The sequence below is a fragment of the Anopheles coluzzii genome, chromosome X, assembly GCF_943734685.1.
Source record: "Anopheles coluzzii chromosome X, AcolN3, whole genome shotgun sequence".
Taxonomy (NCBI): Eukaryota; Metazoa; Arthropoda; class Insecta; order Diptera; family Culicidae; genus Anopheles; species Anopheles coluzzii.
Genome location: NC_064669.1, coordinates 13,650,418 through 13,665,056, shown reverse-complemented (window position 1 = coordinate 13,665,056; position 14,639 = coordinate 13,650,418). Strand labels below are relative to the sequence as shown.

The following is a 14,639-nucleotide window of genomic DNA, read 5'->3' as shown; positions in this document are numbered from 1 at the left end:
AACGGAAACGGTGGACTCCGGTTGGGGCTTGAGTGACTGGTGGAATTTGCTGTAAATTATTTTTCTTCCTTCTCGAAACTACAAACTCCACAACAGTCCATTGTAAGGGCGAGTGCATTAATTCCGTAAGCGCTTCCCAGCCCCGCTGTGTAACGCGTGTACCATCCATCATGCTATCATGATTGATTGGAAATCAATAAAAAAAGCCACACTAATCGTAAGCACCTCCATCAAAGCGATAAAAGTAAACAAAGATCCGACGCGGGACAGTGTCCAACGGAGGATGGTTGTATGCAATAAAAAAAAACATGCGCTTTTGTTTGAACCGATCCGGACATAATTACAATCCCACCTCCGAGCGTGAACCCCAAGACGAACATCTCAGAGGAGCTTCGCATGACCATAGCCAGAGGAAAGACACACTCTGCACTCAGGAGCCGAAAGAGGTGCAAAAGGCTTAGCGCGCTCGCAGATCTCGCCCGATCTCTGCGCTTGAGCTTGACTTTGACTAATTAATGGACGGCGTAGTAAACTGATGTCGAGGTGTGTGCGCACACGGCGCACAGTAAGGAAGAGCCATTGAAGCAGGATGTTGTGAAGTTGGGGCCTCCTCTGATAGGGGCAGTTTTGGGGTAGAGCCGGACCGGTGGTGCCGGATCCATTTTGGGGTAGAATTGAAATGTCACTGTCGAGGTCACTCGAGGCTGCTTAGTGGCGAGGGACTCGAAATCGGCTTATAATGAGAGATAAAAATATCCCCCAACATAAAGCGAACGGCTGTGTCTCAGTCTCGGTGGAGGACACGAATGATCCGAGTGTTTGTGGGATATTGGGAGGCTCTAGAGGTCCTAAATAGGTTAGGCTCAAACACTTTCGTTGCGCTAGTACGGTGAGGTGTCATCCCATACCTAACGGCGAGCAGATTTTCGCTCCAGTATGTATATGTTGGGTACGACCCTTTCCTATCCTTCCTTTCCTGTCCGAGGCCGAAGATTTAGCGAACCTTGCCCGCGTCCGCTCTCGGGAAGGTTCGATTGGTGTCGTCGGCTCGAGCCCGCACCGAACTGTCTAGGCTCTCACCCTTACTAGCAAATCTGGTTGGGGCTAACGTATTACTTGCCCGCTGTTGAATTCCCGAACATCTCGAACAGAATATTCGTGCCCAGCTTAGCCACACTCTGCGAGTTGAGCGATCTCGCCTAGCTTGGGTGTTGCGAAAAGTCACCACCGGATCGCTCTGCAAACGCGCACGGCCTTTAATTTACCAGTCTAGATCTTGCCGTCTCGTGGAGTATCGGTAGGTTCTGGAACCGGTTTGCAAGAAATTTTGCACGCCTCCTTCTCTCTCTGTACACTCTAGACACTCTAGGTCGTTGTGTGCGGTGTGAAGATACGATTTCCCGCTAGCAGATCATCTGAGATCGCAGATCGCAGAAACCTCCAAACGTGAGACCCTAGAAGTGCATCCCGCGAGACCCGAAAAGAAAAGCAAAAAGCACAACAAGAGCGCAGGGTCGCAGGGAAACTTTTTGCAGCACCCACCCCAATGGCAGGACAGTGCCACGGTGTGTGTGTGTGCGTGTGGAGTTTTGCGGCGCATATGGGCTGTGTGGGTACCGCCGCGATCCGCTTCTTTCATCTGTCAACTCCAAGAGTGTTGCCTCCCGAAACGGTTCGTTCTCCTCCCAGTGTTTCGCCCACTTGCTACAAAAGCCACAGCTGGGTACCGTACAGTTCAAACCGTCCCCTCACCCTCACCCCCATTCTTACCCCCTTGGTCTTACTGCACCCTGGGATCACGACATTTTGTCCGCACGGGTCTCTCTGTTTCGCACGCTCTTTCTTCTCCACTTCTCGCTCTCGCTTGGGCCCCATTTGCTCTCACACCCCTCGGTGTGGAAGGGTGGTTTAAGCGTCGTTTCTCCATCCCCCACCCCGTTCGGCCGTCCGTCCGTCTCGATCATCAAGGGGTAGACCCCCCCCCCCCCCCCTCACAACCCACTGATCCGCCCCAGGTACGGTGGCTTTATTCCCCTCCTGCAGCGCATTCGCGCGTCCGCTGCGAGGGCTTCGGGGCGGGTGAATGTTATAAAATACAGTGGCGCTGGTAGCGTTCGATACCATTTTGCAAAGACACGTTCCCCAGTGCAGACTAGGGGCCCGCAGCCCGAACAACCACAACAACTTAAAAAAACATACCTCCGAACGAACCCAAACCAAAACACTACAACATAGCGATCCGATCCAGAGGTTTTCCGACTGTACGGTAGTTCCTTCACCGTCCGATCCCGTGCCAGCGTCCAGTGTGCAGTGTAAGTGTGGTGTGAATATGTGCTTCAAAGACAATTGGCACTCTGTGCTTTATTGGAACTGAAAAAAGCCGATCTTACGAGTTTAGTTATGAATACAGTGCTTGTGGAGTTCGGAAACCCCAGCTACGAAGCTCATGAAGATCCAAACTTCCAGCTGGGAGGTGATGTGTGGGAGTAGGTTGAGGACACCTGGGAAAAACCTCTCCAGAAGAAATAACAGAGATCGGGTCATTCTTCGTGAAGATCTCTTAGGGTTTAGGATCGCTCCAACAACATTCAAAGATCTTTTAGATTCCAAAACGTGTGATGGTTGAGTTACCTTTTCCTCTTCAAAGTCCTGTTCAAACGTTCGTATCTGCGTGTTTGTATGTGTGTGTGTGTGTAAATGTGTCTCTCGTTGTATGTGCACCCCCGAATCATGTGTGTGTATAGTCATCGTTGTTGTACGTCGTATTACCATCACACGCCATCCTGCTTCCACGATAAAATGCCAACCGGCCAACTCCACTGGCAAGAGCGCACCGTCTCTTTCCGCCAGGCAGGCGCACCATCAACACACAGCTTCTGTGAACTTTCAAAATCGGGGAGAATCCCACCGACCGGTGGAGGGGAATGGGGATGGTCTTTGATTTGTCTTTGGTCTCCGGCTCCGGCATCGGGAAAATTGAACTGGAACGGAATGGAAGTAGAAAGTAAAAGTACCGCTCCAGCACCCCCCCCCCCCCCCCCATCCACTCACCGAGCGGGGTGCTCTGATGGAATGAGGGAGAAAAGGAAAAAAAAAACACACACACACAACAACAAAGCGTCGGCGAATGGGAAAAGTGGCCACGCGTGCCCGGAATCGAAATGCTGCTCCCCGTCCAGGGGCTTGGATTCTAGTTTGTTCGGGGCGTGTTGCCGACGATCGGCAGCCATCCTAAATTTCACTTTTATTGATGCGCCGGCTCGAAGCGGATCCAAATGTTGAGCTAGCCATAGATGGCCACACTTTTTGGGCGGATTTTTAGAAAGTTGGGTGCCCTTCCAGATTTTTGCCCATCCCGAAGCTTTAAGCCCTTGAAATACGTTTAAAGATTCGATTTTTAGTTTATGTCAATAGTAATCGAGGCGCTTCATTTCCATACTGCACGATCAGCATTTTTCTTTCGCTCGTAAAAAAACCTGCAGAGAGGTACACCGTATCCGTGTGTCCTCCATATACGTTTTAGCTCTGTCAAATGCCTGCTCTAATCCAACTCTTCTTTTCCTGTTCCTTTTTTTTCTTTTCCACAGTGCAAATTACGGCAAGCGTAATCGACGTGTGCGCATTTGCGTGTTTGAGTAGTGAGTCGGACCTTTGTGGAGGCGAGTGTGTGAGTGTGTGTGTGTCTGTGTGCGGAAGTAACGCGCGAACAGCACCAGCCGTTTTTACATGCAACACTAGAGCGTAGAACTAGAGCGGAGAAAGAGAGCGTGTGTGACTGTGTGCGCGCGCACACACACTCGGTTGTGTGTTTGTTTGTTTTTTTTGTTTACCTCGGTGCACGTTTCCTAGTGTAAAGGCGAGTGTTCCGCAAATCAAAACTCTATCCCGCAAAGCGTACGGTGGAGGTGTGTGAGACCAGACCAGAGAGTCTGTTGAACCTGCTCGAAAGATAAGCCTTTCCCACACGATCAAATCGATCTGCGCGCACATATCCGGCCACACGGAAGAAGCGATCATCTATCAGCCCTAGGGAGTCCCAGGAGAAAGGAATAGTAGAGAGTAGTTACCTACTATACAAAAAACACACACACTACGACACAATGCGTTTGCAAGGAACGGTAAGTAAAAACACACAACACGACCCAATAAGTTCGGTGTGCGAGGGGGGGAGATAAATTATCTTTCTCTCGTGCGCTTGAACTCTTACTTAATAAATTCTGTAATTAGATTTGAACTCGCGCAAGCGATGATTACGGGCTGGGTGTCTAGCGTTAAACGATGGGACCACGGCGACAGAGCTGACAGCGTGTTGTTAAAAGCTCCATATCAATGAAAGTACCGATCACTCCCCGTGCGCACAGGTTTCGTTCTCCTTGAGCGCGCTGGAACGACTTTCCCGTGCGATAAGCGCAAGATTATGCCAAGGACGCGCGAAACTAGATCTGGTAGGCTCCTTTCACTCTGGCGGGTCATTTCTTCTCCATTATCGAGCGTTCGCGCGTGTGTTTGAAAGAAAGGAAAACAACGGCAACAACTCGAGGGGGCCCCTGTGGACAAGTGGCACAGTTTCAACCGAGACTTGCCGGGCCCGCGTCCGCCAACAGCAGCACATCGCTCTGCCTCCGCTGGTCACACACGCGGACAGGGGTTGTTGTTGTTGCTCCGCATGCCGCCCCGCGATTCGCGATGCAATCGTGGCCGAGAATAACAAGAGCAGACCACCTCTTCTCTCCCCCGCGCCCCACCGATTTTTGCATCCAAAGAAGTAAACTAGTTTTTTGGACCTCCCCGTCTTTCGCACGAGTATGGAGTGATATCGACCACTTTGCCGTCGCCGTTAATTGCCGCACTTCTTTATGTAACTTATGCTTTGATTCGGCCCCGCCTTCCGTCCCCCCGGACGGTCCGGCATGCCTTATTCGATCGATGGCAATTGCATCATACAATTGCGTGCCATGACGCAAGCTACTTCCCACCTTTTTCACCCGCCTTACCCGGGGCAAGAGTACAAGCGGGTGGTTGTTTTAGTTTGTTGTACTTTTACTACATCCCACTACACTGCAGCGGTCGTCCGCTAAGTAGGGTAATAAAGCGGGGTTTTGCATTACACTTTCGAGGGTTTTCAGCTACACAGCTACTGTTGAGGTCCTTTAGCGTTCGATCTGCTCCGAAAACGGTAGAGAGAAGCGAATATTTCGGACATCTTTCTGGCCAATCCAAAGTTTGGTTTGATGCACACGTACACTTAGGCGAAGCTGATGATCAGCTTGCGCTTAGCCCTCTCTGTAGAAGCCTGGCTAATAAGAGCATCGTAGACAAACTCCCCCCCCAAAACTGCTCTGAGTCTGAAGGACAGCGGTGTGAGAGGAGTAAAAAATACATAACTTGCAGGCGGCTGGGTTCGCACATTTCTTCACGCGGCTGACCTTTGCCGCCGTGAAGATGCTCCCTGTCAGATTCTATCTGGAGGTCTCCCACACCGGACGCCCCCGGGGCAGGTGGGCTGCGTGGCGATCGCCAACCAAATGCCGACAAATTCGGCACCGTGAGAACCCGTCGCTTACACGGTTGGTGTGCCGGCTCATGCCTGTCATCTGCTCGGTGACGATAACATATGCGCGGCGCGATATGTGAGACATTGTCTCACGGGCGTCCCTGCACTGTACCGTTTTCCTGCAAAGGCACAGTGCGGATGCAATCAGCGTCTTGATTGCGATTGCCCTGCGACACACGGCGATGAAGATGGGCCGACAACAGATCAAAGCAAAACAGATAGCCCAAACAAAATACACACACACACACAGTGACACCGTGACAGTGCTGGGAGGTTTGGTAACGGGGGGGGGGGGGGGGGGGGGGGATCACAGCCACTACAAGCGCTTGTACAAGTGCACCCTCACGCGCGGGAGTAGTAGGGGGGAATGGATCCGACCAAAGCCTTCGAAACCCGTGAGAATATGTTGTACAGTTTGGTGCGACCCGCTCGCAGAGCTCGCTGGAGCATCTTCCCACAGTATAACGCAGCATAAAAAAAGCATAACATGCCGTGGCGAAGGTGTGTGTCACTTTTGCTTCGGGAGAGAGCGAGAGAGAAAGAGAGAAAGAGCGGGTGGGAGAAGCGTTGTAATGATGTGATGAGAACGGATCATCGGCAGGCGCACCAGCAGCCAATAATGGCATCGTTGTTGCGCGAGACATCGACCGACCCGTTCCCTTCAGGTGCCGCAGGTTCACGTGCACCGACCGCACCGAGTGGTTGTGGTCGCTGTGGTTAAGACCATGCGATGGGCTCCCCCTCGGATCGAAGCTCTCCCCCAAAACTCACGCCAAGTTGGGCTCGAAGATGACAACCGAGCACACAAAACGCACATGTTATTAAATCAAAGATGGACTCACACCACTCGTCTGTGTGACTGTGTGACACGGGGCAGCATGTGTGTGTGTGTGAGCAAAAGTGAAGGTTTTCCATCGGAGAGACGAACCATGGCACACCGAAGACATTCCGCATTGGGCACCGGGCGAAAAGGAAGGCAACCTGCGTTCAACGAACTGCTAGCCGTAAGATAATTATGCCGAAAAACAAGGATACGGAATGGGGATGCGGGGGCGAACTCTTCGGGCAGCCGCCAAGCAGCACGGTCGCCTAAAACCGTTTGATCGATCGACCGTAGCGTAGAGCGGATGATGCGGGTTATTGCGACCGAGTGCGAATAGTTTTCGATCGTGCCCTGCTTATCTCCAGCTTATGAAGGCGAAAAAAAGTGGAGGCAATGCGAGAAGGAGATAGAGAGAGAGAGAGAGAGAGAGAGAGAGAGAGAGAGAGAGAGATAGCCGTTGCGTGATCGAGTCGTGCTCGGTTGCCGATCCCGAAATAGCCTCTCGCGACGCTCGAATTCCTGTTTTGTGCGCGGGTGTCACATCCTCCAGGTGGCTTTATTGCAAGCGTCACTAGAGCAAGAACCATAGTCGCTCGAAATTTTTTCTAAGTGTGTGTGTGTGTGTGTATGTGTATGTGTGTGTGGGAGCTACACTTTCGTGCTTGAATTAGAGGCTGGCATGAATGCTGAATAAGCGCGCGGGCGTTACGTAACGCTTTAGCCGTGATGTAGTGCGCGCTTGTTCATTGCTCGTTCAAGCTCGTGTCCTGCCATCTTCATATGGGAACGGTTTGTATGTGTGCAAACCGGAATGTGTGAAGTCGAGTGGCAAAAAAATGAAGCCATTAGCTCATAACCCACAGACACAGGCGGCGACAAAAGAAAGATTTTCGAACTGTTTTGCAGCCGTTATGACGGCCGGTTGGGTCTAGCAAAACAGGTCGAAACACAAGTATTGCACGCTCACGCTCATACACACGATTGTGTATCGCTCTGCGTGTGTGTGTGTGTTGTCCGTTCGAGATTCGGCGTCCCACGCGGCCCGCTTATCTTGCCCAATCGTGTCTATTGCTTTTGTCCGCCAAGGTTCGCAGAATTTGGGCAATGGGCGACCAAAATGGAGACGCGAATTTGTGTTCGGGAAAATTCTCAACCCCCCCCCTCCACCCCCTCTCCCACCCTCTAAAACAAAGGGTCAGTTACCCGACCGCATCTACAAGGGGTCGCACCTCGGCGAGGCGTCGATGTGTGAACGTCTTTGTGCGTTGGCCTTGCAGGCTCGCGCGTTTCGCTGCTGCGTTCCCATGGTTTTTTGGGATGCAATTAGGTGGTTTTCGCAAACGCGCTTCACCCTGAATGCCCGCGCCAAAGATGTACGCCCGGAGAATGCGTTGCGTTAATTTTGCGTGCAGAAGTTTCGTGGCGTACAGTGGCAAACCGAGCCACGAGCTACATTTTCCCGCTTGTGAGCAGGCGGAAATGCTCGAGCAGCAACCGAATCGCGGTAGGCGCTGTGACGCACTTGAACATTCCCTTTGGCGGGCGCTTTGCGGCAGAAACACGTTTCGCATGCAGCCTTTGGTGCGGCGAGTTGGAACGAGTTTCCACGGCTTGCTGTTGCAGCAGCCCAGCAGTCTGCATTACCGTCCCGGGAGGGCACGCGTGTAGGGGGAGGGGGGAACAGGGCGCATCTTTCTGATTACCTCCAGCACAGTACACGAAACCCACCCCCAGGGTTCAGCCATTATCGCATCCGCCTCGGACTTGACCGTGAAGATCGCGAAAAGGGAAAGTATTTCACACGGGCTGCAACGGCACGGTCGTTAAGCGGCGGGAGGAAGCGTAACCTCGGCTGCGGTGAGAGGGAATGAGGTTTTTTCCTCCTCGCATCCCCCTCCCCCCCTTCGTTTCCACTCAGTCCTACAAGCACGCTAACGAAGAAGCGCGTACAATGCCCGCGCAAGTAACGGGACACGCGTAACGGACGGACATGCAGTGGTAGTGCTTTGAAAGTGAATCTGGACAGACGGCAGCAAGCAACGTCATCGAGCAATGTGTCCACTACCTGCAGCGTGTTTGTTTGTGTTTGTTTGTCGCCTTTAAAGGCCGCCAGCAGCATGTGAGCTCGATCGAAATGGAGCAAGCAAATGAACGATTGCGTCGTTACCTCGCACATTTGCTGCCGAGAAATTGGACGCCTCTTGTGTGCGTCTTTGTTTTCCCACTTTTTGACGGCCGCCATCTTTGCCCCATCGGCACCGGCGTGTGCAGCAGACAGCTCCGATGGTTTTTTGGAGCGTTACGGTCTCGCAAAGGTCTCCCCCGTATGCGGATCGATTTTCAAGCCCGTTGTGCTGATCTGCGCCAGCCGGTCACCCTTTCAATCTGGGGCAGCTGGACATTCTTAGCTTTCCCTCCCCTTTGTGGACGTGGTGGATGCGAAATGTCAAGGACCATGCGGACCATGCATGGGGTGTTCTTGGGGTCGAATGCCGTTCGGGCCGGAGAAGGACAGAATTTGTTTGGTTGATGGGCTCCACACACAGACACACACAGACATACACAATTGATTGTTTCGGTGCACAAATTACCGTGCCAACCAAGGAGGGGGAGCGGAGGGGTGAGGGTTGCAAGCAAGCAAGATTTACTACCTTTTTGCGGTAGAGCGTTCGGATTGGGGGAGTAGGGTGAGTCCGCTTTTAATTACCGTTCCAGCAGCCGTTTGCAGGAATATTATTGAACTGCTCGGGAGTTCCCTCTCTCGCAATACCCTCCACCTACACGGGCGCCATCTTGATTTACCACCAGGGGGGTTGGGTGTACCGTCTCCCGGGGCGCACGACAAACGCCGAGCGGCGATAAATCTTGAGCAAAACAAAAGCAACCAATCCAATCGGTTGGTTGGTGCACGGTTTTTCGGCAGACGGCGAACCTTTTTGGCAGCACCGACCAGAGCACACGGCGCATACCGAGCACCACGTTCGCAAAGTTTGTTGGCGATTGGTGCTCAAGAGTGCTTCCCGCCGCTTGCCTGCCGTTTGCCGCGGCATAAACCACTTTATGGGCTGCCGGACCTCGGCTACTGGACCGCTGCCAGCCCTTCGTTCCGCACGGGCTGGATGGAAAATTCAATTAAAAACTTCCCGCCCCGTCCTGCCCTCGTCCACTGCTGCTGCCATCGGTGTGAGGCGCTGCATTAGGCCTAATTTAAATTATGTTCCTCGCTGTGCCGGCCGTTCTTCTCCCCATTTTGGGGTGAAGGGGGAAGGGATCATAAAAATCGAATCCCAAATTGCTGCCGTCGAGGCGCCCGATGCGCCCGGGATGAATGCTCGTAAAGATGGATTGTTAATAATGTTTCGCATTTTGCTGCCGCGCCGAGAAGGTGTGCGCGAAGGAGCTGCAGTTTGGCAGGTTCCGTAACATTGCAATGACTGGAAGGATGGAAGTGGGTGCCGGAAAGTCACCCAGAAGCAAAAGGCAATCATCGTAGCCGACCGAGAAGGCATTCCAATCTCTCCCTTCTTCCCCATTGCCGTAGAGTTCCAAATCGATAGTGCCAGAGCAATAAAATCACAATCGTCGCTGCAAATCGTTCTACCGCTGCTTGGAATTGGAGTCCGCTCTCCTTCCTTCCACCACAATCATCCTTTCGCTCCTTCCTGGCTGGCAGGAGGGAAGTCATTGACGTACGAGCACTCCGATGCCGGAATCCGGAAGCAAACCCCCCCCCCCTCCGGTCGAGGGAGGCGCAAAGAAAGGAAGCGAACACGCGCGCCCTGTGTACTAATCTCCGCAGCGCAGCGAGCGAGCGGAGACACGGGAAAGGTGTATAAACGAGGCGGGCGGGCACTTTGCAGCGTTGGTGGCATTCATCTCCATTAGTTCGATCGCTCAGGCTGCATAATTGCACCCCGAGCGCTTGCGAGCAGTTGCTGACAGCAGCAGCAGCAGCAGCAGCAGCAGCAACCACTTCAGCAACAGCAGCATGACGGGGACCGTTTTTGTGCCGCAAACGGCAACGCTTGCTATTAAGTCGCAACAGCCCATTAGCACTCGTAGCCAGCCCACCCACCCCCGTTTCTCTTCCCGTACCGTGACGGGGAGCCGTTTAATTCGCTTCAGTCACCCTTTTGTTTAGCCGTATTCCATTTTCCCCTGCTTTTTCCTGCCCCGGCTTCCCCATCTAAAGTGCCCGCCACCATCCAGCACGTGTGTTTGATTTATTAATGAAAAGCAATTTCCACGGCAGCACCGCGTACAAAAACACTTTTTCCCTTGTTACTAGCCGTCAGCGAATGGTGGAAGCTTTCCTTGTACTCTTTGTACCTTCTATGGGTTGCGGGGAAAAAAAACCACCGCCACACCAACGAAGCCCCCGAGTGAGGTGATTATTGCTGTCATGAACCACAATTTTCTCAAAGCGCGAAGGAAGCCGTGAGCAACAACGGGAAAAGCGGGGAGGGTGGAATTTGCATTTTCTTTCTTTGCATCCTGAGCTGAAGATGCGGCCCCCGCGTTGGGAGTGTGTTTTTGCTCCCACACATTGCATCGCTCCCTCTACCTCTACCCGCAGGGGCGATAAATTTCCATTTTCACTTTCTGTCCGTCGCCGGTCGGTTCGCTTGATGCAGGAAGTTAAATTTTAATTACGTTTGACGTTCCCCATTTCCCCCCCCCCCCCCCCGGCACGTTCGCCGTTGGTTCGCTTTGTTTTCGCAAGCGGAGAAATGCAAACGAACTAATAAAAACGATCAAGCCCGTCGCACGGAACGGACGAGCGTTGCGGTAATAAAGATTTATTTTAAGACACTCTATTACACGCCCGTTTTTTTGTGTAATGCTCGGCCCATTGAGCTGTTGAAGCAAACCCTTTTAGTGCGATAGAATAATTGTTTAAAACCATTTCTGCACCAACGCAACGGTGATCGTGAAAGGTGTCAGAGCGGTGGGATGAATATAAATAGCTCTCTTAACGCATCGAAATGAGTGCATCTAGATAGAGCCGTGCGTAGCGCTAGACCGCTGCGGTCACGGCGGTTTCGAGTTCTATTCTCGCGCGCGCTCGCTTGAGTTTGTTTGTGAGTGTGTGTATAGGTTCCACATTATTTTTCTCCTGCAGTATGCAAGAAGCCTCTCTCATTAACTCTTCTCTTCCGCTTCTCCTCCTCCGTTTCTGCACAGTGGTTAACGTTGGCGTTCGGTTTGGTGGTGCTGGTGGCGTCCGGTGACGCACAGACGCGCCGACTGCGCGTTAGACCGCGCGTCCTAGCCGCCCCGTCCAGCGCCGAGTACGTGGACAGTGCGGAGGACGCCCAGCAGGACAACCGGCAGTACTATGCCGCGCCCCAGCGCGCCCAGGAGCGGCTCGGCGATGTGGTGCTGGTAGCGTCCTCGGACGAGGACTACGGTGGCGGCCAGTACGGTGCACCGGTGGCGGCTGCCCGGCCCCGTGCCGACCAGCAGCAGTACCAGCGGCCGGCGGCCAAGAGCACGACGGCCGCACCGGTAGCCGCCCGCCAGAAGGCGCCGGCCAGCGAGTCTCGTGCCCCGCCGGTACAGACGATCCGCAACTACAGCAAGGTGAACGATGACGGCTCGTTCACGTTCGGGTACGAGGCGGCCGACGGCTCGTTCAAGGAGGAGACGCGCGGCACGGACTGCGTGGTGCGCGGCAAGTACGGCTACATCGACCCGGACGGTAACAAGCGCGAGTTCACGTACGTGTCCGGCAATCCGTGCGACCCGAACAACCCGGACGGCAGCGAGGAGGAGGAGAGCGACCGGGCCGAGGGCGGCCAGGAGGACTCGAACGAGAACGTGCCCCAGAACTACCCGGTGCGCCGTCCGGTGCCCGTCGCCCGCCCGACACCGGCCGCCCCGGTGCGCCACCACTCGACGCCGGCCACGGCACCGCGCCCCACCACCACCGTCTTCCAGAACGACTACCAGGACCGCCAGCGCCAGGAGCAGCAGTCGGCCGATGCCGAGGAGGAGGTGCAGATCGGCCAGCGCGGCTCGCCGCCCCGGCCGGCCGCCCGTCCCTTCGCCGGTGCCGTCACGACCACGCAGCGCCCGCGCGTCCAGATCGTCAGCACGACGCCCAGCCCCACGCCCACCATCTTCCACAGTCCGGCCGCGCCGGCCGCGCCCCAGACCGTCCTGCCGGTGAACATTACGCCCAAGCCGGTGTACCGCGTCTCGCCCCTCCCAACGCAGCCGACGCTCGCCCCCACCACCTACCGGCCGACCTCCTCGCCCAGCACCCGTGGCCCGACCGGGTCGATCGATTTCGAGGCCGAGTTCAAGCGCTTCCAGGCCGACAACAAGCTGCCGAGCCCGCCGACACCGTCGACCGCACCGAGCGGCGGCGCCGCCCCTAAGCCGACCGGTTCGCCGTTCGGCCGCCCCGGACCGCAGCTGGCCGCCGGCAACCCGATCTACCAGTCGCAGCTCATCTTCGACCCGGCCTCCGGCCAGTACGACACCGCCCTGTACCAGCAGCTGCCCCAGAGCGACGGCGACTTCCAGCTGAACCACCGCATCCAACCGTACGTGGCAGGACCGCAGCAGCATCAGCACCATCAGCCGCAGCCGCAGCCGCAGCAGCAGCAGCATCCGGGCGCCGGCCAGCTCGTGACGCTCGAGCAGCTCCAGCAGCAGTCGCCACTGTACCGGGCCCAGCCCAGCCCCCGGCCGGCGACCGTCCAGATCCCGCAGCAGCTCTACCAGAAGCAGCAGAACGAGCTGCAGTTCATCAACAGCCAGCAGCTGTTCGCCCAGCAGCTCGAGCTGCAGCAGAGCCAGCTGCGGGCCGACCGGCTCGAGGCGGCCAAGAAGGTGACGGTCGGCGGACCGCCGATGCACCGCTTCCAGCCCCAGCCGCAGCCCCAGCAGCAGTACTACTTCATCCAGCCCCAGGGTCCGCCCCAGGGCGCCCCCGGCCAGATCGACGCGTTCCTGCGGGGTCACAACATTGAGTACTAGCCGGGTTTTGGCCGTAGGCCGAAGCAACGCAGCGTTTCTCTTTTGTTTTTGCTACTAATGTATGTGTGTGTGTGTGTGTGTGCGCTCGTGTTGTTTTTTTATTATTATTTTATTTTCTCCCCACTACCATTGCCCTTCCGCAACATTCGCGAAGCCATTCCAAGGTATTGCTGTACCTTTCATTGATTACTCACTCACAGTTTAGTTCTGCTCGTACCCATTCAGCTTCAGTGTTTATTTATCGACTTCTGCTTGCTTCCCTCCACTGTACTCGTTACACTTTCTTCTTTCTCTTCTTCTTGCATCGTCTGTGTACTTGCTGTATCTGTTGTAATTGTTTTATTTATTTCTTTCCTTTCCCTTTTTTCACATTAGCTTCCATTCATACGTTTCCTTTTGTGTTGCTCTCTGGCTATATCTGTTGCTTTTCTTCCTTTTCCCCCAAGCACACTACGCCACGCGTCCCTCTCTTTCTCTCTCTCTCTCTCTCTCTCTCTCTCACTCTCTTGCTCTCTTGCTTTCTCTCAAGGACGCCTGCACCACCACGTGGTTTCCATGACTACTTCCCGCTAACGTTTGATTTTCTGCTAAGTGAGACAAGTACGCGTAAGACTATTTTTACCCTACGTTAAGGACATTAAAGAATTTAGCTCTATATTGCTCACGATACCCCGTACTGCGCGCACGGACTGCGGCCGCCGGGCAGCAGGATGTAAAACTCAAAACACGAAACAAACCAACCCGCAGGGACGAGACGAGCTTGCGGGCAGGATTCGTTGTCGCTCTAAAAGTGCTCGAAAACTGCTCGAACGCTAGACCCTTCGGGTTAACCGGTGTAACGCGCAACAAGCAAAGATAACCGACGACAGTACAGTAATGATATAAATAAAGAAAAACAAAAATCGTTCGAAACAAACCGTTCGCGTACGGAGAATAGTGAAAGAAACGCATTGGGGCAGCCCACAAACGAATCGAATCGGCACCGTGTGCACTCGGACGCACCCAGCTATGGCCTTGGTGGTTTGTGGCCAGTTCGTGTCAAAAAAAAAAAAGAAAAACGAGGGGAACCGGCAATTTTCTTCCACGGCTTTTGAATGCAACGCCCGCGAGTCACATTCGAGCCGGGTTGGATGGGCGTTGGCACAAAAAGACCGGCAAAAGAAGAAGAAGGAAGGTGCGAGTGGGCGGCAGTACCTTGGGTTGACCTTTTGCGTTGGAGTGCCTTGCTGCTCGGGCGGTTCGGCTTCGGCTGGACTTGGCTGCGGCTTTTCGAGT

General features: G+C 54.4%; 1 protein-coding gene across 1 annotated transcript; it reads left to right on the top strand.

Annotated features, from left to right (window-relative positions):
- The first annotated feature begins 2,099 nt into the window (after positions 1-2,099).
- On the top strand, positions 2,100-14,280 carry LOC120955633 (uncharacterized). The gene is made up of 3 exons (XM_040376677.2): positions 2,100-2,312; positions 3,588-4,118; positions 11,562-14,280. Exons 2-3 carry the CDS (start codon positions 4,101-4,103, stop codon positions 13,362-13,364), a joined length of 1,821 nt encoding a protein of 606 aa, XP_040232611.2. The 5' UTR covers positions 2,100-2,312; positions 3,588-4,100; the 3' UTR covers positions 13,365-14,280.
- The last annotated feature ends 359 nt before the right edge of the window (positions 14,281-14,639 follow it).